The sequence below is a fragment of the Notolabrus celidotus genome, chromosome 13, assembly GCF_009762535.1.
Source record: "Notolabrus celidotus isolate fNotCel1 chromosome 13, fNotCel1.pri, whole genome shotgun sequence".
NCBI lineage: Eukaryota > Metazoa > Chordata > Actinopteri > Labriformes > Labridae > Notolabrus > Notolabrus celidotus.
In genome coordinates, this window is record NC_048284.1 from 22639111 (window position 1) to 22665597 (window position 26487).

Sequence of the window (26487 nt, forward strand, 5' to 3'; positions counted from 1 at the left end):
TTACCAATATAATGGCAGGTACCTCAGGTCTGAAAACTACAGTGTACCAGCTTCTTGTGTGGGTTTGAAGTAGACCCTCTGGTTATGGAAAGTTAGATGACTCTTGTGTTTGTGTTCTCTCACCATTCCGCTTCCTCTCCGGTAATCTGACGCACGCAGCACTGCTGGAGCTGCATTTGTAAAAGCAGCAGTCAAAAAACACATTCAAACTAAACTAAATCAGCATGATGAGTACAAATAGTTTAAATAGTACATTAACAGTGTCTGTAAAGTAGTGGGTTTTTATTTCCTCAAGATTTTCATATTTGTGGATGCATTTGTGTGAGACCTAGTATGAGTCAGACCAGTTCTGCTGAGTCATACAACTGAGCTTTTAATAGGTCTCTCTGAGTTTGGCTCTGCTCTGTCACTCTGTAAGTGTGTGCGTGGGTAGGGGGGGCTTTCACTGCATTAAAGGAGACTCAGGAGTTCCTTGGATCTGAAGGGAGAGGTGTGTCCCAGATCAGGATGCTCCCTGTGCTCCTGGTTGATGAATGAAGAAGCTATGGAGCATTGTGGGGAGTAATGATAATGTATGGCTCCCGTCCAGTTCTGTTAGCTCTGTCACAGGTGAATGTACCTGCAGACACACCTGCTAGTGGATTTGGCATTTTAGTGCTGACAGTGTATGTGTGATCTTGTCTTTAAGCTGATGTGGCCAACACATCAACATGGTTCAGTAACATACAAACACAATGCCACGATGGTCCACATATTAATAACATTCTGCTGTGCTCCCTCCTGCAGGGTGACTACGAGCGTCCGTTGCGTGATGGCAGCCCCCAGGTTACAGGTGGTGACACCTACCCCAGAGGGCCTCTAAAGCAGCCTCCAAGCCATCCCAAGCCACCTGGATACCCCCCAGCACACCTGCCCTACCCTCCTGTCTTTCACCATTATAAACCTTCACCATATCACCATCCTCCCTCTCAGCCCAGCCCACCGTACACCCCTCAGGTACAGTATGTTCTCTGTCTTCAGTCATACAATCAATAATAATTACAGCTGATTTGTTCAAATCATGCATTGAAGCAAGGTTGAAAATGGGCCAGAATATCTGATGTTTGGATGCTTTTGAGAGGACGATGATTTTGCTGCATACATTGGTATGTGAATAATGCATTTTATGACACACTGTATGTGTTTGTCAAACACAGGGTGCCTACTCACAGCCTTCGTCCCCCTACATCCCTCCGGGGGCTTATCCGCCTCCTTCCTGGGGGTCCAGCTCTGACACACAACCTTCCAGAGTCTCACATGAGCAGTTCAGAGCAGCACTCCAACTGGTCGTCAACCCAGGTGAGACATAGAAGATGAAAAATTATTTTAATATGCCTTACATAGTACATGGGGTCAAAATTGAGCTATGTTTGTGTTCATGTACAGGTGACCCTCGGGAATACCTGGACAGCTTTATCAAAATCGGCGAGGGCTCCACAGGCATTGTGTGCATTGCCAGTGAGAAACACAGTGGCAAGCAGGTGGCCGTGAAGAAGATGGACCTCAGGAAACAGCAGAGGAGAGAGCTGCTCTTTAATGAGGTGCGAGGGACTAAACTGCAGTACACTTAACTCAAGCATGCTCACACCTACAGCAGTGAATTTAGACACTGAATAACATCCCTGAGTTTTGTTAGTTTACACAAAAAATTGAGGTTGTGTTTGTTTTTTATCCGAGTATTTTCAATTCAGAGCCTGGTTGTTGGTTGTCATCCTGTTACTTAAGGTTACTTTGACCTGAACAGAAAAAGACACCTCACTCCCCAAATGTTAGATTAGAGCTCACGTTAGTCATCAATTGTTGTTAGCTTAAAAAGGTAGTAGGAGAGATGAAGCTGGTTTAAATAGCATCATTAAATATGACTCATTTTGTGACAAAAATATAAAATTAAATCTCACTATCCCAGAGCAGAACAGTAGTATGCTTATTCATGAGAAAAAAAAACTAATTAATTTGCCTCTATTCCACGACATTTATGCATATATATGGCAATCAAACCACCAGCACGCTTTTAAATCTGCAATCGCATTTATATCCTAAGTACCGTTCATACTGTAAAACCTAAGGCAACACATTTATTTATAGCGTTTTCTATTCATAGTATGCTAAATACTGAAAATTGCGCTCTGTGTCATTTTCACTGCAGCTGAAATTATAATCACATTTAAGACAAACTTTAAGATTGCTTGTTTAGCATGAGGATATTAATTGAGTGAAGGGCGACCCTTGGATTTCCTTTATCTAGCATTATTGCACTGTTCTATTTTGGGCCTGAGTCTGTGTGTGTGTGTGTGTGTGTGTGTGTGTGTGTGTGTGTGTGTGTGTGTGTGTGTGTGTGTGTGTGTGTGTGTGTGTGTGTGTGTGTGTGTGTGTTTAAAGGAGAGAGAGAGAAAAAACTGTGAGATAAGAAATGCATTTATGTATGTCAGTGTGTTTAAAGTGAACATAGATGTGAAGCAGTGGGTGTTCAGTTGGGAACTAATTTGCTTTGTGTAATCCTATTAATCCCTGGATTTAACCCTTTTACAGTTAAGCCTCCAGAACATGTTCATATTAGTTATATTGATAACATAATTGAAATTAAATAAACAAATTAAACTAATTGTTTAAAATAGAAGATTTAATCATTTTGATGATAATACATTTATATGTACATTTTTCATAAATATTGTTATAGCTCTGTATCATGTGACTGTTCAATTATAATGTCATACAAGAAAGTGAATATTTGAATATAAAATATAGCTCATGTTCTTTCTTGTGTGTGTATCTGTGTGTGTTTTAGGTGGTGATCATGAGGGACTACCATCATGAAAACGTGGTCGACATGTACAACAGCTACCTAGTGGGAGACGAGCTGTGGGTTGTCATGGAGTTTCTTGAGGGCGGGGCTCTCACTGACATCGTGACTCACACCAGGTAACCTCAACTAAACACAGAAACACAATTTAAGATACTCAATTGAACCAACACTGCAGTTTGATATTAAAAGCCCTAAAGAGGATTAGAAATAGTCCAACAGTATCAGATGCAAAGAGTTAACAGTGAAATGCATTTTTAAACCTAGACCTGCATGACAGTGTAACAGAGTCTAAGCACCAATATGAATGCTGATCAATGATAATGATTTTGTTCACTTTATCCTCTAAAGATGGTACAACCAACTTAAAGCTGCTGTTGGTAGTCATGATATAAACATCAGTTCTGAGAGAGATTTCGAATGCCAACACTACCCCTCCTCTCTCTGCTGCCGTAACCCCGCCCACAAAAGATTGTTGTGCACGTTCTATGAAGGAATTAGTAGCTTCCCAGCCAATCAGAGCGACTAAGTGTGGCAGCCACTCGACCAATCAGGACAGAGGGTTGGGGAGTAGCTCTGATTGGTCTGTGATAAAGGGAACGAGGGGAATAATAACATTGCTTGATACAAAGGCACTGGAAAACACAGAGATTTCGCCATAATCTCAAATTACTTCACTAACAGATGAGTACCGGTTGGTAATATGACCTTTTCTCCAAACCCAGCAGAAAAGAAGTAACGTTTTTTACACCATTCCTGCCAATAGCAGCAAAAAGACAACAAAAAGATACAGTTACAGATATTTTATGAGGGACAAAACCCTCTCTGCTTTTGATGCAGTTAGAGAGAAATTTACATTTCTGAAATGAATAAATCAGTTCATCGATATCAGAAAAAGCCATTCTTTATAATGAACTAGGAGACTTTGAGCCCATAAATAAGACCTGTAAAGGGTAATGATTAGCCTAGCAGTGTCAAAAAGCAACACAATCCACCCACTAGTTTCTTTAAAGCTCAGGGAGATGCATAAGGGCCCGTGTCCACTAACAGCATATTTTGCACTGGAGACACTCCTTTTCACCAGTGCAGTTCAGCATTTTAACCGCAATATGTCTAACCCAAGCATCAACCTCTGGTCTAAAAGGTGGTAAGTTCATCGAGGATCCGCTTGAGGCTGGCTCCGGAAGTACCAAAAACCACATACACACCAATTTAAATAAGCCGATCTTTACAGCAGAAATAAACATGTTTACAGCCTTGTACAAAAGAGGAGTGTAATCTGGATAGTTCATTTCTCGATCGGCACACACTGTAGGAATCTTTTTCTAACGCTGCAATTTCGAAGATATTTAGATTAAGAGTCTTCCAATGAGAGGCACAGCTGACTTGATCGACAGGCGGGAGCACTGTAGCTGTTGGCCAGGAGGCTCAAAGCCCGCCTCTTTTAGTCACACTCGCTCGACAGCAGCAATATGGCTGCCACCGACAATTGGCCTCAAAACAGCTCTTCAGAAACAGATGGATGATGTCACGAATACTACGTCCATATTTTATTACACTTCTGATATCAACTTGTTCAACAACAATGGTGGAGGACAGACTTATTCAGGTTTTCATGGGTGGAATTTCCAGGTCTAGAGCTAGAAATTAGAGTTTCTAATGCCATGACACAATTATTTCCTTTTGTTTTTAACATTTTCATTGCAAACTGTCATTTAATAAAAGCAACCTTTTTGAAACGTAGAAACAGTGAGCTATCGAAGCTGTTGTGGCTGCAGGCGCAAAAAAAAGAGCTGCCCTAAAAGTGACCAGCTTGTCATAAAGTTGTCAGAAAACCAGCTTAATGAGATTTAGATGTGTTGGTACAGGAGTAAGACTTGTTTGAGCAAGATAAGCTTGACATGCATTTACCTGTTTTCTTGCCTTTGTGCTAAGCTATGCTGGGCTAAATGACTGTTGGCTTTAGCTTCATATTGAACAGACAGGCACAAGGTCGCTCGGTTCAGCAACAGAGCTTGTAAGTCCCCAAAATAACAAACTTTTCCTTTACAACTGGATGAGTTATGATGTAGACAGACTTTATACCCTAGAATAAAATCAGATGAGAGACCAAATAAAATACTGATACTGTATTTTTACAATGTCAAAAATAAGGTCACAGCTTTATATAAGTCACTTTCCTGTGTGTCATTATCAGCTGTGTTGACTTGGCTTCAGTGTATGAATTCGGAGACAGATGAAAGAAGTAACCATATTCCCTCCATATTTTATTAAAAATCTGTAAAAGGCAACATGAATGAGACTTTGTGGTAATGGTTTTGACTTGAGGTTGGTTTAACACGTAACCAGAAACACAAGATATGCTGTTCAAAAATGGTGGGCCCATTTAAAGTAGTTTGCCCTGCGCATCCGAAACTTTACAAAGAAGGATGATCTCAGAAGACGAGCAGTAAGAGAAGCAGATGGTCTGTAATCCACTCCAGTGTTTGATTGTTTGAGGATTATTGTTCTCCAACTTTTCCTAATTGCTTCTCTGTTGTTGAGTCGTGTTTCTGAGCTGCCGCCTCATTGTTTTAAGCTTACTTTGTGCTTGGTGTTTAATTACAGTCATTTGCGTGGAGTGTCAGCATTAGCGCTGCGCGGTGTCGGATGCTAATAACACGCTTTAGTGAGGCTGAGCACCGCTGCTACCGTGGAATATTTTGAACCATCTCCCACACAGATGTTGGCCTGTTGTGTGTTCTGTGTGTGTCTGTGTGTGTGACAGACAGAGTTTTAGTATGCACCAGTCATTTAAGTGGCACTAATGGACATTTCACTTAAGAAGACATTATTGGGCACTGATGTTCTGTTTTGAAATTTCTCCTTTTCTTTTTTTCACAAGTTTGTGAAAAGAGGTAAATGTAAATATTTCTATTTCTTCTCTTGCATAAGACAAAAAGCATGTTTTATAACTTGAAAATAAGAGTGGAGATGTCATAACAGTGTAATTTTGTAATTTTTGATTTAAGTATGTACAAAAATTGCCTACTCAGTTTTATTATAGGCTTTATATTTATCCAAGGTTATCATGCATCAAATATAGCAGCTTGTTTTTTTCTCTGTAATTTCAGCTGTGTTGGTCCAGGTGTAACCTTTGCGCTATTTCTGTTGAGCCTTTTGTTGTGGAAATAACTGCTGCCTGCCTTGCAAGCCTCATCAGGTCGCTGGGTTGTTGGCAGCAAACACACACACACGCGCACACACACACACACACACACGGAGAAACATGAACAAATGCATACACAGGCGAGTCAGCAGCAGCAGAGTGGGCGTCTGTGTACCTTAACTATTTCTATCACGTTCAATTTTCAATTATACTTCAGAGTTTGTTAATGAGCTACACTTCGCAGATTTTATCCAATGTAAGTGCAAAAGCATATGCATTTGTGCTGGTGTGTGCACGTGTGTGTGCAATTCTCCTCCCCTTGGCTACCTTTTCAGGCTCATTAAAATTGTTTTCCACTTTGTGTTTGAAACAATTTTCTATTTCACTGATCCTGTTTTCCCCTCAATAGTATGCTTTGTGTGTGCGTGTGTGTGTTCATCAAAGTGTGGGTGTTTGAGAGAGAAAGAGATGAAGGGGGGTGATGTAAGGGAGGGTGATGAGAAGTAAATTATTTTTTTTTATACATGTCTCTATCAGGTTCATTTTGAGTTAGCCAGTTTTTTTCTCATTAGCAAAAAACACATTCATCTCTTTTGATTGTAAATGCATACATGTGTGACGGGGAAATCTGCTGCAATCTGTATCTGTGTGTGTGTGTGTGTGTGGAGGGGGGGGTTTGTTCCTTATAATGAAAGTTTGTAAGTCCAAAATCTGAGTTAAGGTGAAGAGAGTGAGCTGTGTTTGTGTGTGTTTGTATGTGTGTCATCCAACTTTAGGCCTGCTCTGTGTGGACTTCATGTACACATACTTGCAAATGAGTGTCTCTTTCCCTGCACATGTACTGTATGTGAAGTGCTCACACACTCAAACAGCCTGGACGAGCCAGCTGGGTCTGGATGTTAAATGTTCAGTGGAGCTGTGAGTTTGAGTTCAGTCAGTCGCACTGCATTGCCCCGGCTCTCCATATGGGACCCTCCTGCTCGCTCTGCACATCATGGCTGCAGCCGCTGCGGGCGACGGGGAGATTTCTGCTCACTTTTAGTTCTGTTCAACTGTAATCTCTATAATTCTACAAAATTACAGGGAAGACTGAAACCTTCACTGTGCTGCAGCCTGAAAAACAACAGTCAGTTCTACCTCCAAGAACTCTGGCTTAATTCTCACTGTATCTTAAGTGGAATCTGCCTTATGTATCCAAATGAACACAAACACTTGTAGGTCCCATGTCATTCCCTTTCTCACACAATTACCTTCAGTGACAAATTGTCAAAAATAGATCTCTTCATCCTGAATATAAAGGAAACTAGTATCTGTGGGAACAAAATATCTGTAACAATTTCCTCACTAACAGCTTGTCTACATGGCTTACTTTTACTGTACCTCCTCATTTCTCTTACTGCTGCAGAGAGAGACAAACTGCCGAAAAAAAATACAGAAAACATGGATTAAACTACACATTTAACTGGAAATGAATGAAGATTAAAGATAAGTCAACTATTTAAAAAAAGGGTGAAAAAATTCCAAAATTAGTTCATCAAGTCGTAAGCTGTAGTGTCTGTAAAAATAAATACTAGATGTGAAATAAAGTAATCATGAAGTCTTCATCAAATACATAGTTAGAGTGGTCTGCTATTAGATTGAGGTTGAGGGGGGAAAAAAATGTATTTATATACATATATGTATAAAAATAAAAAGTGAACGAAAAATAAATAAATGACCCTTTTCTTCGCTGTTCCATTTAAATACTCAGACTATGCTCACTATGCCAATATATAAATGCATTGATTTGTCATAACAAAAGTTGCATGAAACGGCATTGTAGCCAATGCCGCTACGTCCCTTTGGATAAAAGCGTCTGCTAAATGACATTGCAACATTGTAACATTGTAGCCAAATGAGTAGACATTTAAATTAGGAATTTTATGAATGTTTTCCTTTTTTCTTTTTCTTATATTTAAATGTTTTTATTACTTTATTGCACGGAGAACAATTTCAACTTTCTAGATCACTGTACTTTCAAGTACATTGCCTTTTTTTCCCCATATTGTTACAAACTTTAAATGAAAAATGACATAGTAAAAAAGCCAAACTCAAAACAACCCAAAAAAATTAATAAATAAAATAATAATAATAATAATAATAATAATAATAATAATGATAATAATAACAATAATAATAATAATAATGATAATAATAATAATAATAATAATAATAATAATAATAATAATAATAATAATAATAATAATAACACAGTACAAGAAAAAAGGAACAAAGCTAAAAAAAAAAAATACAAATAATAAAAAATAAATAAATAAATACATACAAATAAAAAAGGGGGTGGTCTAGTGCTTTTCTATTCTTGATGTAAGTTTATGAAGTTGTACATTCTGCCAAGTTTGGTTTTTAGGGTAGAGTTTTAACTATTTTTTCCACATCATCTCTAATAGTATAAATTATGCTTTCATCTTCTAATGCACGTTCAATTTGTCTTTAACCATAATTTAATTTTAGGTGGACTTTGTTGTCTCCTTGTCCTCGTCACCTGATTCAAAGCAGTCACACATAATATATTAAAAAGATGCCTATCAGGTTTACTTATTGCTTCTAATAAGTTGATGCCTAAGAAATTTTCAAAATTAGATGTCCCTTTAATTAAAAAATATCAATAAATGCATTCTCCACCTCTTTCCACTATGAGACTAAAACTGGACACGTAAAAACATTGTTTTTGTGGTTTTCTTTTGTTTCTCCGCACCCTCTCCAGCAATCAGAGCCTTTAAAGGGGGAGTACTTACTTTTTTCAAATGGTGTAGTAAAATACCTCATACTTACTTTCCAGGCAAACTCCCTCCAATATCTGGATTGTGATGTTTTTAGATTTTCGTTCAGGGAGTTTTTCCATTCTTCTGTTTTTCAAGATTTTTTGGGACTTAGTACATTTCATCATGTCAAGTGTGGCTCTCTGCTCTTTTAGTCATTGCTGCCACATATCCATGTGTGTGTTTCTGTGTGCCCCTATCACAGAATGAACGAGGAGCAGATAGCTACAGTGTGTCTGTCGGTGCTGAGGGCTCTGTCCTACCTGCACACACAGGGCGTCATCCACCGCGACATAAAGAGCGACTCCATCCTGCTGACCAGTGACGGCAGGGTAAGTACACATGAAGAGAGAGAGTGTGTGTGTGTGTGTGTGTGTGTGTGTGTGTGTGTGTGTGTGTGTGTGTGTGTGTGTGTGTGTGTTTAGATACACTACTTAATCACACTCCACCATATAGAGCATTGTTCAATCCTGAGGATTCCCTGCTAAAACTTGGATCTTATTAATATCCCTCTCGTTAATAACTAATACTTCAACCCTTGTTCCTGTCTCTGGTGATTTCAGTCCAACACACACACTCTCACACGCTCACTGACCTTCTCTATGGGTGTCACTCCTGGCACTTGTCACCATCCAGTGCCAGAAACTCATCATCATCAATTACCACTCGTGCCCCAGTAATTAAATTCTGCCTAACGCCTCCTAACGAGCCGATAAGACGTGATTAATTGAAGGCTAATTAACCACTAATACAGGAGATTAGTGTCTTCTATGAAAGCTCTCCATCACAAAGGGTCAGTGCACTTCTCAGCACCAAACAAGGAGGTTGTGATCTAAAACAGTCTGTACTGTAAGTCCTCACACCTGCATGATGTTGAACCTGAAGGGAGCACTGTGTTTCTGTTTGTGTTTGCAGATCAAGCTTTCAGATTTTGGCTTTTGTGCCCAAGTTTCCAAAGAGGTGCCCAAGAGGAAGTCTCTGGTGGGGACGCCCTACTGGATGGCACCAGAGGTCATCTCTAGACTACCTTATGGCACTGAGGTGAGGACACACTAATGGATTTTAATTTCTGGCTCAAGAGAAAGAGAGACTTTTCAATGAACAGTTTATATGTTGTTGTTTTTTTGATGACTCAAGATCCAGTTTGTTTTGTCAGGTGGATATCTGGTCTTTAGGCATCATGGTGATTGAAATGGTGGACGGAGAGCCCCCTTACTTTAATGAACCACCTCTGCAGGCCATGAGGAGAATACGAGACAACCTGCCGCCACGGCTAAAAGAGTCGCACAAGGTGAGACAGTGTTTGATAGTGGGTTTATAGACAACAGGCATGGTAGAAAGAAATCATGAAGCCAAAATGCAATCATGTACCCATAAAAAAGTATTATTATATTTTGATGAAATGATCTAGTCTGTCATCCAAAAAAGCTTTTATAAAACGGTAAATGTTTTTATAATTTACTAAATGATCAGCATTCATAACAACAGAAAAACATGTATAGTGGTCTTATATCTGGTCAATTCTGTTCTTAGTCTTTTCTTGATTAAACAATACAATGCATCAAAGCGGCTTGATTGATATAAAAGCATTCACTAAATGTTAATTCAGCCATCAGCAGGACGATTGACCTAACTGTAATCTCTGTGAGTTTTTCTCTCTGGGTTGCTGCTTGAGACTTGTCGTGGTCTTCAGTCTTCAGACTCAAATAATTTCCCTACCTCCTCAGGTGTCGTCGGTGCTGCGCTCCTTCTTGGACCTAATGCTTGTGAGGGAGCCGTCTCAGAGAGCCACGGCTCAGGAACTCCTCCAGCACCCCTTCCTCAAGCTGTCTGGACCTCCTTCATGCATCGTCCCTCTGATGAGACACTATCGCCACCGCTGACCTGCCAGGCTGAACTGCCCTCCTCTAAACAAAAAAAGAAAAAAAATCACATACATACACTTTCAACCAGGGTGGTACTGCCCTCACTCAGCCAAAACACCCCACCACTAGGTGGAGCCCCACAGACACTCACCTGTAACCGTGACGTAGATTAGCTAAAGGAATATCTAAGAACAACAATTAAAAAACACACCACAGAGAAAAGAAGAAAATATTGTCTACCATTTTGAAACTTTGAACCGGAGATGCAGAGTCGACTTCACTAGTCCTCTTTCTTCCTGGGCTGAGCCTTCAGCTCCATGTAGACTTGAAGTAACCATCAGCAGGAGCGTCAGAGAGGAGGTGCAAGCTGCTGATGGGTGGATGGACGCTGGGACTCAGTGCTCTGCTCCAGACCAGAGCAGTAGATTGCAGAACAATCAGCAAGAGGTTTTTTTTTGACCGGTAATAACTGTTGTGTTGTCGCTCCGGTTGAAGGACGGGCTGCTGCTCCGCTGGTGGAACAGGGACGAGCTTCTCTCTCTTCTCACACACTAACAGTGAAAATGTATTTTAGAGAAACTTGTAAGTTTTTCTGTACAGTTTTGATAATTTGCAGTATTTTATCGTGTCGTAACCATTGTGATATGAGCAGTATTAAATAGAGTTTCTGCAGAGATCTTTCCTACTGTTTATAATCCAGTTTTTGCTTAAAGATATAAGAGATATCCCAAATAAACCCACCTAAACCTAACTGTTACTGAAAATACTGAATATATTTATTATCTTACATTTGTAGACAGAACTTCCATTAAATGTTGGAAAAAAGGGTAATGTCAGATTTTGTATGACGTTTTAAAGTATTTATTTATTTATTGGATTTGAAGGTTTTATTTTTTGGTAGTGTGGCCTTTTTGTTTACTTTCTTTTGTTCTGTTTTTGTTGAGATTTGTTTTACATTTCTTAAAGCGCATCGGCAGGCAGTGATATCAGTCGTCTAATCATTCAAGCAATACCCCAGACCTCTTTATAAAGCCCTGTATTTATGATACTGTAATTACACCATGCATTTTAATGTAGCACAGGCTGAGTGAGGAGATTTCTTCTACAGGCTTATTTTCTTTTTTATTAGGAGTCTCATCCTGTTTCTAAAGTGACGCCCGCCTGCCGCGCAGATTTCAGGCCGCTGATAAAAGGTCTCGTTTTCTACTCACATCCTCACTGTCATCTCACTCCTTATCCCGCCTCAGTCAGACACACACACACACACACTCGCTATCACTGGAGCTGTGCTGCCATCCTCATCTGTGGTCGAACCGCGAGAACAGTGTAATCCTCCTCCCTGCATCGTTTTAAACCATCATTCACTGTGATATGTAAATATGACTGTGTGTACGTGAATGTGTGTGTGCGTGTGTTTGTTTGTATGTCAAAGAGCAAAAGATGTAGAGCGTGTTTATCTCTGTACAACATCTGAAAGTGTGTGTGTGTGCGTGTGTGCTGGCTAATCCTTGACGCTGTGTCAGGACCTGAATGAGTAACACTTATCTGTGGTGTTGGCTTGTACAGTGATATTGCATGTTTGTTATCAGTGAAGCTGGTTTCAATTAAAAAAACGCCCATAAAAACATTGAGATGTGTTGCATGGATTTTTCCTTCATCGCCCTCTACAGTCTCCTCTTCTATTTCTTCTTCCTTTTCTTCTTCTTGTCCTTCTTCCTTTTCCTTTTCTTCTATCTGTGTCTCATATCAAGCAGAGATTTTTTTTAAACAGCACACTGTCAAATTACTCCAGGGACTTCCTTTCAGCCATCTACAGTTTATTTATTATTATTTCTTTGTTGTTTGGGTCCTCCATATTCTCTAAATTCAACAGTTTTCATTTCAAACTATTCCACCTTAACTTCACCTCTGATCAGAGAAGCAGAAAGACACATCTATGGATGGGTGTTGCTGTAATGCACCAGGTTATTTTTCTTTCTTTCCTCTAAGCTATTTCCCTCTGAAGCACAATAATGGGATATTGATTTAGCTCAGACAGAGAATGGAGCTTCTTTCTCACAGAAAGATACCTCTGCTGATGGCCAAGTAAATAAAAGCACCAGCACTGAGGCCAAAGAGGCCTTGGGACATCAGTGAGGATCAAACTAACACTGCGGAGTCACTGAGTTACCATTAAGATTAATATTACAACACATCCACAGAGTACCCTTGACTAGTGCAATCACAGGAGCCAGTATTACTGTATATTAAAGGTAAAGTTTAAAAATGAATTGTATACAATATTATCTGAATGGATGTGTTGGTGGTCTTCAAATGGCACCAGTGGCTGTAAATTTATCTCACAAAGTTTTTTTAGGGCAGAATTGTATCTTTTTCACCGCAGTTAATCAGATAGCCCACAATTCCGAAGACAGGTGTAATTAATGGCATTGCTATTCATTATTCAAGACCATAGCTGTCATTAAAAAATGCCCTTATGTATCTGGCTTTTTACGTCACATATGTGTGTTTTTTAGCACCTGTGATAAAGTAGGCAAAATGATACATTTTGAAGTTAAAGCTGCTGTTGGTAGGTGGTTATAAACATCAGTTCAGAGAGAGATTTTGAATGTCTACACTACCCCCCTCACCAGATTTTGCCTACTTCTCGTGCGCATTCTATGAGGAAGTAGTGCTGGCTTCCCAGCCAATCAGGACAACATAGTAGGGGCCACCACTCGACCAATCAGGACAAAGGTGGGAGATTAGCTATGATTGGTCCATGATAACGGGAACGAGGCGAATAATAACATTGCTTGATACAAAGGCTTTGGAAAACAGAGATTTCGCCATAATCTCTTCTCGCCCAATTACTTCAATTACTGATGAGTACTGATGGGTATTATGACTTTTTTTTCCAAACACAGCACAAAAATTTTTATTTTTTACCCCATTCCTACCAACTGCACCTTTAAGTATAATGAAGAGTTACTGTAGCCTTTCTTCCTCATTTTTTTTTTTGTGCAGTATGGACAACTCCTAAAACAAGGAGTGGAACCAAAGAATGTTCAAATAAGCTGTTGGATGATATAAAATCATGTAGGCTACACAACATCATATTTTGTCTTTGATTTCTGACTCAGTTCTGTGTAGATGTTTCATCATCAAGAGGCTGGTTCTTGCTGGCTAACACTGAAGAGTCTTCATTAATGTGTATATATTAGTTACACCTGTGTCTTTCTGTGTGCACAACAATTTTTTACTTTGCTGGAGGGTAGAAGTTGGACTACAAACCTTTTCATTCTCCATATTTTGCATTTTGACTATTTTACTGACAGTTTAGTCTGGAGTTGTTCAACAGTGCTTGGAGACACTGGCTACTTGAGAAACATTACCATGCGGCTGAATTTGTTATCACAAAACCGACAGGGCTGTGGAGGGCACCATAACGGTAGTCTTTGGTGTTCTTCTTCACGGCAGAACTCTTCAAGCATCGGTGGAGGAGTGTAGACCCTGAAACATTCTGTTCAAGTTTGGCTTCACAAGAGTCTAAACCTAAAAGAAGACGACATTGTTCCAATGAAGGATATCCAGTCAGGAAGAAACGACTGGCCGATGGGAATAATGACAGGTACGTTTTTCTTAATGAAATATGAGTTGGCAGTGATTCTTAATTTATTTTCTTGATATAGCTTGGTCTAACTGAAAAGATAATGTTGTGGGTATGTGGGTTCTTCGGGTCAGCTTTATTGCATCAATTGAAAAACTTCTCAGAGGTCTAAATTTGCCCTGTTTACACATTCGTTTTCTTATATCGCCTATCCTTACAAGAAGGTTGATTGGGGAAAATACACTCTATTTTTAGACATTTTAGCAAACTTATAAACATACCTGACTTTGCCTCAAATTGCTTAGATCTACAAACTTGACCAAACAATGTAGCCTATCCTGCTATAACATTTTTTGGGGAAAAGTTGGTGAAGAATATTCCGAAAAAATAAACCAGACAAAATATGTCAGGGCGGATTTAGTCATTCATACATATGTACATGCACGCATACATAAATACACACAGTACATACAGACATGCAGTACATACTTACATACATGAGACGTTTTTATTCCATATAATCATTTATCAGGTTTGGTTTATTTTGTATGTGTTGCTTAAAGCTGCTGTTTGTACATCTTTTCAGAGAGAGGGACTTCAAATGTCAACACTATCCCTCCCAACCAGATTTCCTCTTAGCCCCCCAACACAGATCGACGTGTTAGTGCCGGACTCATAACCACTCGGAGGACGTAGTAGGGGCTGCCCCTTAACCAATCAGGATAGAGGATTGGAGATTAGCTATGATTGGTCCGTCATAACGGGAACAAGGGGAATAATAACATTGCTTGACACAAAGGCATTGGAAAATGCAGAGATTTCGCAATAGTCTCAAACTACTCCACTTACCGATGAGTACCGATGGGCTTTATGACCTTTTCTACAAACCCAGCAGAAACCCATTCCTACCAACAGCAGCTTTAAGTTTGGAGCTTTTTTCAAGAGGCTCTCTCTCTCTTAAAAAGAAACACATACGCATATCTTCTCGGCTTGATTCTTTGAGGAATAAAAAAGATGTTTATACAAAGTCACAGTTTAAGGTTCTAACAAAGAAAATTTGCTTTAAAATGCAAAGAAAGCTACTAGCAGCCTGTTGCAACACATCCCAAATAGTTATTTTGACACAGGTCCTGCCTCTGACAAGGCAAGTAGGCAACTATAGGTCAGGATTTTGGGATGGTCAATCAGATTTAAAGGGAGGCCAGTGCCATCCTGGCCACCTCTCTGGACATTCTCCTGACTGTGTCTCCAAATCATATAATCCAGAATAGTATAGTCTGAGGAGGGTTGTCAAGCCTTTTTGTTGTAAGGACTACTCCTATCACAGCATAAATCACATTGGGATGAGTTGTATTACATGCTGCAAGGTTGTGAGGTCAAAGTTGGGACAGGCGATTTTGAAAAAGAAAAATTGACACTTTAGTAAGAGCAGCAGTTTAACTACAGCCCCAGAGGGTGAGAGCCTCCCCTCTTCATTTCACTGGCCCCAGGTAGGACTCCAAACTATGGCCCTTTGGTGCATGCCATCCCCAACCCCAGTCTTCCCACTCCATATTTTCTGGTACCTTTCAATGTCCTACAGAATAAAGTCAAAGGCCCCAGGGAAAAAATCTCCCAAAAAAAGATGGAAGTTTATATTTTAAAGTATTCAACTGGAGTTATTGTATAAAAAGTGAAAGCCACTGGAACATGGTCTGCAACAGAGTCTGGGATGGAAGAGTGCATCATTGTCATTGTGGTCTGGTCCATCCTTCTTTCGTATGCCATGCCTGTGCACATAGCCTGCTGGCTTTAGCTAGCTTTCAGGCCTAAGCTCGTGCACAGTGCAACCACAGACTGGTAGGCTTCCAATCACTGAAATCCCTCCAATTAAACAACATGATGAATTAAATGACTATCCTGCAATCACCATAGAGACCAGACTTTTTTCAGAGCATTACTTCTTTGGTTGTTTTCATGTTGCCCTTCAAAAAAGAATCAAAGTATGATCACTTACCTAACGTTTGTTATTAAATGCATTTCACCTGAATAATGCTGTTTTTTTATTGTGAAAGTGATATCGAATTCATAGGCACACTTGTTTGATGTCATGCAAAAGAAACATTTTCATTTAAACTCTGCCTAATATAGTAAATGTTCAGTTTTGAATCTCAGTGTCAGAGAAGCATACTTTATCTTTTGTGTTGGAGTTGGAGTCGGTGGTAGTGTAGACCCATAGACTGTATAAAATATGGATCTAGTATTGAGGCCAATCGTCGGTGGCAGCCAAATTGCTACTGTTGAGCAATTGTGACGTAAAGAGGCGGGCTTTCAGCCTCCTAGCCAACAGCTACAGTGTTCCAGTCTGTCAATCAAGTCAGCTGTGCCTCTCATCGGAAGACTCTTAATCTAAATATCTTTGAAATTGCCGCGTTCAAAAAATTCACCCCCGTACAGTGTGTGCTAATCGAGAAATGAGCTATCCAGACTACACTCGTCTTTTGTACCAGGCTGTAAACATGTTTATTTCTGCTGTAAAGATCGTCTTTTTTGAATTGGTGTGTATGTGGTTTCCAGTACTTCTGGAGCCAGCCTCAAGCAGATCCTAGATGAACTGCAGTTTTTAACACTTCTGTATTTGACTCATATTTTTAGACCGGAGGTTGCCGCTTGTGTAGACCGCATTATATTGGAGGTGTTCCTTTTTCAGACTGTTATATCCAATGCATTAAATGAGGCAGACTATTTGAAACAGCTCTTGGGTAGCAAAACATAACATTTGATAAGGTGATTGTGCAGATTAATGTAATAATGTAACAACTGAGCTTCATACAAATCAAGGTCATATGGTCTCCACTGTTGCTGTGGTTAGTCTAGATGTAGGAGTAGTAGTCTGTGCTTAGTCTGATTTGAACATGACAGTTTTCACCAAACAGGAGATGAAAAAAGTCTAAGGTCATCAGCTGACATTTCAGGAAGAAAACACTCATTCTCAGGATGACGCAGTGAGTCTGAGTGAAAAGCTGGATTAATGTTCTTGACTTTGATGACTGAGGATGATGTATGTCGTCCACGCTGCAGAAACAAATAGGTGTATCTGACACGAATGCTCTGTTTATTTTCAATTAGACTTGTTCATACTGCATTTCCTTTGGAGGCTGAGAGTAGGACGACAAAATCAATACCTCATTCCTGCAGCGTGACTGACGGGAGCATCAGTCACCTTTTTTACGCTTTCCTTGATTTATTACTTCATTGTAGTGTTTTTTCTCATAATTTACACAAACTTTGTACATTTTAATAGGTTTGACAGAATGGCGTGAGCTGTTGTGTTGTGATGGATAAGAGAAATAACCTGACAGGTGTTTAGAGATGATTCCAGCAATTTATTTCAATGAACAGAAGAATACTGCACAAAATTGCATCAGCAGAGGTTTATGCATAGACTTTGATTGTGAAAATAATAAACACACATATATATATATATATATCTTTTTAATTTAATAACCTCTCTGCATGTTCATAAACACTCTCATATGACATTCTGATAAATTCTTTTAGTTTCTCTTTTGGATATGTTCCATTGAATGGCATGGAGGAAAGATTTTTGTTGACATTAAAGCAAAAACATAGCAAATCTAAATGCCACTGCACACACTACAAGACTGGTCCACTGTGAAACACTATGGCTGCATTCAAAATGAAATAAAGAGTTTCTTGAACAAAAAAAGATTTCAAGATCCGCAAATACAGAATCAACAATAGATGTTTGAGTTATTCAGCAGCAGATTCAGAGAGAAAGAGGAGGAGACGACTAACAGATGACAGCACAAGCTCTGACAGTTTCTGGCTTCTCTTTTGAAGAGGTGATGGACGAATTAGCTCAAATGAAAATACACTAGATATCTGTTGTCTGGGAAAAACTGACCAACAGTAGACTCATGTTGGTGACTTTTAAATGATAAACCATCACCAATCCGAACAAAAATCTGTTGTTTTGTAATAAATGTATGTTTATTTTCATAAAACGCTCCATTTCTGTTATAAAGATAATGATGACATGAAATTATTTTGATATTCAGCAGTCAGGAAAATCAAGTTTTTGTGGATCTACCCTCCATCTATACTTCCATGCTAGGTCCCATTCCCTTCCAGTGTTTCCATGTGGCCTACAGTAAAGGCTACCCACTTCTCTGTCAGGGATTCAGTCCATCATACGGCACGTTCCTCTGGTGTTTCAGGCTTGGGACATCGAGGAGAAAGAAGTCTCTTTTAGAATCAGGTTAGCTTTGGAGGGAGCTGAAGAACTGGGGGCTACATGTTCTTGTACATGGAGCGGTCTCGGGGGAGCTGTGGCTGAGTGGCCGTCAGCTTCAGGTGGAAGTGGTAGACGGTGAGCATGATGACGATTACGAGGCCCAGGATGACGCCCAGGATAAGGGGGAGGGTCTCCTCCAGGCGCTCCCGCTGGTCTGTGATACACTTGTAGGCTGTGCAGAAAGGAAGGAATGAATACAATCAGATGCTGAGGCAAATCAACATGAATGACAGCAGAAGTCCTAAAAGGCCTTAGATACACTCCAGAATAGATCAAAGATATAAACATTTCTTCAAGGAACAAAAATATACAAGTGTTCAGTTTCTTTCACATCTGTCTTTGCCATTGTGTTAGCTTTTTACAAATTCTGCAATTAGTAGTTAATTGCATAATAGTTTGATACAAGTGTTTTATGATTGTTTGATCTATAAGTAGTTTAGAGCATTCAGTACATAAATGTATTGACTTCATGTATACAAGATATCAATATTTTTTTAAATGTGTAGAGAGAAACCAGCAAATATTCATACCTGAGAATCTGAAATCTTACTCTCTATGACCGAACAAGAAAATGAGCTGTTAAAAATATTGTGTTGCACATGCACAGATGATTTTCTGATTCTTGCAGCTGAAGTTCAGTTTGATCATTTTGTGTATGTTGTGTATGTTGACATCACTTGACCTAAAGTGATCCTACTATTAAGCTTGTAAAGAGTGGAGAGGAATGGAAGTAGCATGTGTGTGTGTGTGTGTGTGTGTGTGTGTGTGTGTGTGTGTATCTTTGCTCTAAGGTCTCTGTTTGCTTAGAAACACTTCTCACAGGTGCTTTCCTCTCTCTCTTTGACAACAAGTACGCACAGTCATTTGTTTTGTTTATAGTTGCAGGCATGTGATCTTTCACACACATTTTGGTACATGGGATATTGAAAGAGGGGGACATCTAAGCAACCAAAGTATGTGTGTATGTATGTGTGTGTGTGTGTGTGTGTGTGTGTGTGTGTGTGTGTGTGTGTGTGTGTGTGTGTGTGTGTGTGTGTGTGTGTGTGTGTGTGTGTGTGTGTGTGCGTGCGTGTGTGCGTGTTTGAAAGGTGGAGGTGTTTCTCCCTGTGGATGTCAGTAATGCACAGCAGGAGGAGGCAGTGAAGCAGAGCACAGCCTGGTTTACAGCAGCTCACTGCAAATGATTCTTCCAAGGTGATCGGCTGCAGAGGACGAGCAGGTACTCTGAGGATGTCTGTAAAAGCTGCATTCAGGGCGAAGATATAACCGCACTCATAAAGTCCTAATGACTCCCACCCCTTCTCTCACTCTTTGTACGTCACTTACGCCTCTCTTTTACCCCCACCCCTTCTTTTTCTTTTGTTAGGCCGTCTCCCTCTGCAGCCCTGTGTGTACTGCAGCAGTAAACTCCCAAAGGTGTGTGTGTGTGTGTGAAAGAGCAAGAGCAGAGCGATGGAGGTAAAGTTGTAGCACCTTTACCCCCTGGATTTTCATAATCTCAGTATAAAAAACACAAACTGAATCATAAGTGTCTTTAAAAAGCTTTTTGTGTGTGATTGTTTCCTTACGTTCACTGAACATGAAGTCAGAGGCGATGTCGAAGGGTTGGATCTGGATGTCATACATGGACATGGTGATGCCTTTCTGGTGGTCGGTAGATATAAGGGTGAGGGTCTGCTGTGCTGCGCACAAGTAGGAGAGGCCGGCGGGAGTCACCAGGGCAGACAGGCGGTGGGTGCTGGCTGTGTGTTTCCCAGCTGGAGAGAGGATGAGTCATGAGAGAATAAGGAGACATGAGGGCCTTGAAGTGTGTGTGTCTGTGTGTGTGTGTGTGTGTGTGTGTGTGTGTGTGTGTGTGTGTGTGTGTGTGTGTGTGTGTGTTAACAACAATTTTGCTTCAACAGTATGAACACAGCAGAATTTGAGATTTTAAGTTGATATATCAAAACAATATAAAATGAGAGGAAACAATCCTTTCAAAATAAAACGAATGAAAACCAAACTAAAAACATTTTAACTTGAAAAATAAATTCAAAAACCTTTACATTAAATTGATGAAAAATATAAATCAAATTGTAAATGGGAAAACTTGCATCTTCAAGCAATAAAAAGCCTGTCGTTCCACACAAGAGTGATCTTCAATCTGTAATAATTCCTGTTAAAACTCTGTCCAACACGTGGGCGGAAATCTTAAATCCGTGTATGAATCAGCTCTCTGATTCAGGCTGAATGGAAATGTGACATGAATGAGAAGAAGATGCGATCAAAGCGAGCGGGATAAAAATGTGCTGAGTCGCTACTGTACACGCTCACACACATACACGTGCGCGCACTTGAGCACGCGCACACGATCTGTAGGACACTCACGGTTGTATGCGTTGATGAAATGCGTTGTCTCCGCGGTGTCGTAGACGAACTGGACCTTGCTAATCTTCCACACCTCGATGCCTTTCTTCCGGAACTCCTGCCAGAGAGACACGCACACAAACACATGCGCGTGTCATAGTGGGCTTTTCCACAGTAAAGAGAGGCCCTTTGGCCTTTGCTTAAGAAAGATGTATATTTTGGGTTGCTGTCCTCTCATAAAGTCTAAATATCTCAGATTTATTAATACGATCTGTAGAGAAATCTCTTTTTACAAAATATGTTCCGTTTATTCATGAAACCTGTGTCATGCGGACATGATTCCACGGACAGTCAGTAACATTTGAAGCAGAGAACATAATACTTTTTTTAGTTTATATTGCAACTTTATTGCTCAACATAAATACAATTCCAGATTAACGCCAAATGTGTCAACATATATTCACGTGGTTTATGGTTATTTGATGGTGTGTGTATTATTCCCTGGAGATTATTTGGACATTTTGTTTCATTGCATGTGATGATCAAGTTTATATGTTTAGTCCGTTTCTTGCCAACCTTTGAGAAGTAGATGCGGAGGGTGTAGGCTTTGTTCTTCCAAGATATGTGGATCTCCGATTCCGTGCTCGCACACTCTCCCTCGATTTCTGCACCACGGGGCAGATTGAACGACGACTGCTCGGTGATCAACTGCAAAAGAGTAAAACACACTTGAGAAGTGGAATAGGCCTGCGATGGCAAGGGTTTTAAGAATTGGTATTTCATTATTACGCAGCAATATAAAAATGAGAAAAAAGGAGTAAGGCAGGATTATTTGATCATATTCCCAACGAAAGTAAAGCCAAATAAAAATAAATAGGCTTTAGTTCATTTTCAAAAAGTTTGATGTCGAATAATAATGACTGTAATGAAACGTGACCATTTTACGCACGGCTGAACACCAAAAAAAACCTGCTTAAAAATACACTTTCAATGCTCTCAAAAATACATTTCAGCTGAAATAAGACCAGTAGGAGTACGAGCAACGGGTGTAAATAAATATTTTGCACATTGAACATATATTATGGGCTGAAACCACATTTACGCACAGCAATGCACCTTCAAAGTCACCAACAAAGCAACATTTGATGCATACAAAATTCAGCGTCAGCGTCTCGTTTCTTTTTTATTCTGTTTCTCTTTCCCAAACATCGACATGTATTAAAATGCACGAGGGAATTCCTTACGTCTATTCCATTGAGCGCAAGCACGTCATATGGCACGAGGAATCTCACGGCGAACTCCACCATCAGGCACGTCGTGCCGTTCTCCCGCACCGCGAAGATGGCTTTGTCCGGGTTATTGGAGAGACCGGACAGGTTCTCCCCTTCCTGCTCCCCCAGCACCACGGACAGCGCCAGCACACCTGATCACATAGAGGAACAGAATATAGGGAGGGGGCGCTTAATGTCAACGGGGGAACAGATGGGAAACACACTGACGCACACACACGCACACCAAAATATGCAGTATCAGCAGAAGCGTAATGTTTGGCGGAAGGTCCCCCACATCTTCAAATCACTGTTTAGAATCTTTCTTTCCATCGGATAAAGTCAAAAGCAGACTGAAGCACTGGACACTGAAATCTGCAGCATCAGGGGAGCAACAGCACGCGCCTGGCTGCAGACTAGACAGCGTCAGAAAGTGACGAACTTAATCTCTGATCATGATTTAAACACTTTGGACTCGTGGAGAGACATAACAGGCGAACTATATGATTATGAACATGCTACCGTCGTCCCTAAACATGAGTGCAGGGTGTGTGCGCATGCACGCGCACACACATACACGCACACACTCACTGCAGTGAGGAGTCACGACAACTGCACACACTCATAAACACTGCTTACCAAACAGCAGAAGTCCGGCGCTCTCCGTGGTGCTGAAACCGAATCGTCCCATCGCTCTCAGCTTCCCCAGCGCTCCAACAAAAGGGGCTAAGTGACTGGGCAGCCGGTGCTGAACCCACGGAAAGAGAGGAGAGAGAGAAAGGCAGAGAGGGGGGCGGGAGCAGAAAGAGAGAGAGAGGAGGGATGCCTCCACTCAGCGCCCAGAAGTCACGCTTAGATCATCGTGAATGCAGCAAAAATGTCTCCAGGTCGGACGTGAGATCCGGTGTAGGAGCCGCAGAAGCAGCTCCGAAGAGTTTGTAGGTGTTCTAGCCAACCTCCCTCCACAAGGCTGACAGGTATTAACCCCGTGACAGCTGCAGCACTGAGCTGCTGCTGTGCATTATTAACAGGATGAATAAAAGTCAGTCACCTGAGTTTTTCTCCTGTAAAGAATGACCCGGAAGGCAGTCTCAGTTATTCCCGCATTGCTGTAGTCTCCATCTCTGTGTAGCAGATGTAGGTTGGGCTGAAATGATGTATGTCTGGAGGGAAATGCCGACAACACCCCCTTCGTACCTCCTCCTCCCTCTCTCAAACTCCTCTCCTGCAAGGTTGCAGCTGAGAGTCCGTGAGAATGAGTGCTGCAAAAATGATTTCGTGTTACGCACGCGGAGACTCAAAACCCCCTTAACATACTAATTTGGATGGAGACAGTTTCCGGGCGTTTATTTCTAAATAATGAATCATTGCTAAGTCAAGATATCGCGAATAAACAGCACAGGTGATTCTAAAACCACAAGAGCTTTTTCCTCTTTATTTACAAAGGCTAATTGTGACCCTAATCACGCGCACATACATTCATGTAGGACTAAACGTAGTACCAATTGACGTGTTAGGTAGAACATCACAAAAGGTTAACTTGTAATCTTTATGAAAATGTACTGTAAATGCTGTATAGAACATAATCTCTGAGCCCCCGCCCCCACAGTCAACATACACACAAACATTAATCAAATTATTACACTGTTGATTCCACAATCAACAAAATCAGTCACTGAAAATTACACATATGCTGAAAGATGAAAAACAAATAAAAGATTTCAGCACAGCACAAGTGAATAGTTGAGGTGGGTAATTTATTTGTTCCCCATCACCCCTCCACCTTCTATTTAACCCCCGCCCTCTCCAAAGCAGTGGCAAAAACTGCTGTTCACGGGAGCAAACCTTCATACTGAAACTAGAAGTTAGACTTCATGTGTGGACTGATTATCGCTCTGCAGCTGCGGCAGCATCCAGCTTACTGCTGCTCCCTTTCACATACACAGCTTACACAGAGTGCTCTGTCCAGTTGTTTTTGCAGTTATCCTGTTTGAGTTAAGATCACTGTACTTTGTTCTCACGTCCTCTGTTCTTCATTTGATGACCTCCGGATGTATAACTTTTGCAGGGCGGATTAATTACACGACTTCGTTGTTTTACACTACAGACAACATGAGACTTCGGTGTTTTTGGTTGCTGTAAGCATTTGCAGGGTAGGCAGGGAGGACCGTGGACACTTTTTGCTGTGACTCTTGAAGTGTAGTTCATGTTCTTTCTGATACAACTAGATCTAGAAATAATCAGAGAGTTTGGATAACGACGCTTTTTACGCATGACGCACGGTTGTTTCAGGAGGTTGTCACTCCGAAGTGGAGGTCAAATTCGCACTTGACGGAGCTTATGCTGTCGATGCTGGGTTTACTGCCAACTTTCGGATGTTTCAAGATCTGTGGAAAAGTTTCTGATCGCGGCATCCGCCCTGAAGTTCTCATCAAATCCTCATCTGACTCCTTCACGTCGTTTTTAAACTCTGGGGTAGTGAACCTGCGCAAGAGTTTGTTACTCAATACTGAAAAAGTCGTGGTTGAAGTTGATGTGCACTGAGGAGGCTCAGACTTGCAGGGAGAAGCTTCGCGCCTCCTCACGGTTCTGGATTTACGCAAAGGCACCAATGTGCGCTCCGGAGGTGTGGGGGTGAGGATACTGTTTGGCAAGCTGCATCTTTTCTGATAGTAGCTCTCCGGAAATCTTGGAACGCCTAAGTCTGACATTTTAGATTCATCAGTCTCCGGGTCATTATCATTTTTCTTGGCTAGTATGGGGGTCAGTAAGATGCCCAGAGCAGAGGGTGCATTGCGTTTTGGGGAGGCTCTGCCGGGCCGGGGTGAGAAGAAAGTGGATTTTTGAGCCTCACAGCTCTGTATCAGAGGGTGGGGCTCATCAGAGGAGGGCAGACTATCTCCCTCTCTTTGCTTAGAGTCTGCAGAATGGTCGGCAGACCGCGGAGGGGGTTTAGGGGTAAGGACGCCAGAGAAGACCAGCTCTCGTGAAGGTGAAGTGAAGCTGGCATCCTCTCTTTCAAACTCTTCAATTGAGTCCATCGAAGGCAGCCGACTCTGCTTTATCCGAGGCTTTAGTTGCCGATTACAAGTTTGAACTATTTGACAATCTGCATGATAACTCGTTTGGAGGACTTCAAGTTTGTTCACTAAAAGTCCAAGTTTCCTTTCAAAATGTTCATTCACATCCCTGCATCTCAAACCTCTTCCCTCAGCCTCTCGGTTCTTCTTGCAGCTGTGAGTGAGCGCAGAGATGCATTCTGTGTGACCAAGAAACTTTGCCACCTCCACAGCTGAGTTACCAGCTCTATTCTGTCTGTTGACCTGGAGGCCCAGCCTCTTGAATGCTCTCACCAGAAACTCAACCACAGTGGAGTGACCCGCCGCTGCAGCGTACATGAGCGCCGTGTTCCCCCAGGTGTCCTCGATCTCTGGGTCTGCGTTGTTTCGGACTAGGATCTTCACCGCATCCAGACAGCCTCTCTCACATGCGTAACTGAGAGCAGTGCGTCCGTCTGCGTCTTGACGGTTCACATTGGCTCCTCTCTGCAGGAGGAGCTCTACAAACTTACACCGAGTCAGACTGTCGGGTAGCAGGATGGAAGAGATGAGGGGTGTCTGTTCGTCCTCTGTTTTAGAGTCCACGATCTCTCCATCCAGCGCGTCAAGAACAAACCTTGCCAGGTGGACTTTATCTTTGGACATCGCCTCCAGGAGGATCTTGGTGCCCGTTTGTCCATCGGACTTCATCTTAGCTTTGAGCATGATTATGAAAACTTCAAAAACTTATCGCAGAGATCACATCGTTTTGGATCAGTGACTGAGCATGTTTAGAAACCTGTCCTGCAGACGAGTGCTGACTAAACAAACCAATCACTCCTCTTTTTATAGTGAAGAAGGAAGCCCGGAGTTGCCGGGCAACCTAAACATAATTAGCGCGCTTTGTTCATCTTTGTAATGGAAATCCTCCGCTTTTAATGACAAAGAGCTACAGCGCTGCCTGTGTTCAAGAGTGGATCAGGGATATTAATTCAAGCTGCACTTGTTGAATGTGACTGGAGATGTGGTTATTGTCTGAGAAAGGAGCGCGGAGGTGGTGTGCGTGCGCTGTGTTTCTGCTATCAACATGAAGCAGATCTGCAGTGTGACCCGCTGAGGCATGTTGACTACGTTTTTGTCTGCAACAGCCATATCAACGATTTGACTGTCAGGCATACAGAACCGTTCAAAGCACTTTATTTAAGCCGCACTCAATGTGTTGACAAACACAAAATTAACCACTATCGCACTTTGAATGAACACAACAGAGCCACGTGA

General features: G+C 41.2%; 2 protein-coding genes across 3 annotated transcripts in view; one reads left to right on the top strand and one right to left on the bottom strand.

Moving 5' to 3' along the window:
- pak7 (p21 protein (Cdc42/Rac)-activated kinase 7) overlaps positions 1-12302 on the top strand; it is a 103052-nt gene extending 90750 nt beyond the window's left edge. For both annotated transcript variants that reach the window (XM_034699980.1, XM_034699981.1), the window contains exons 4-11: positions 787-996; positions 1197-1338; positions 1426-1580; positions 2825-2958; positions 9012-9138; positions 9722-9847; positions 9963-10097; positions 10534-12302. In XM_034699980.1, the coding sequence (XP_034555871.1) occupies positions 787-996; positions 1197-1338; positions 1426-1580; positions 2825-2958; positions 9012-9138; positions 9722-9847; positions 9963-10097; positions 10534-10689 (1185 nt within the window). In that variant the 3' untranslated portion in view covers positions 10690-12302. The remainder of the gene's footprint in view (positions 1-786; positions 997-1196; positions 1339-1425; positions 1581-2824; positions 2959-9011; positions 9139-9721; positions 9848-9962; positions 10098-10533) is intronic.
- Positions 12303-17607: 5305 nt separating this feature from the next.
- lamp5 (lysosomal associated membrane protein family member 5) lies at positions 17608-23325 on the bottom strand. The gene is made up of 6 exons (XM_034699792.1): positions 22811-23325; positions 22148-22326; positions 21480-21611; positions 20925-21021; positions 20126-20314; positions 17608-18729 (listed from the first exon to the last, which is right to left on the bottom strand). Exons 1-6 carry the CDS (start codon positions 22860-22862, stop codon positions 18554-18556), a joined length of 825 nt encoding a protein of 274 aa, XP_034555683.1. The 5' UTR covers positions 22863-23325; the 3' UTR covers positions 17608-18553.
- Positions 23326-26487: the final 3162 nt, after the last annotated feature.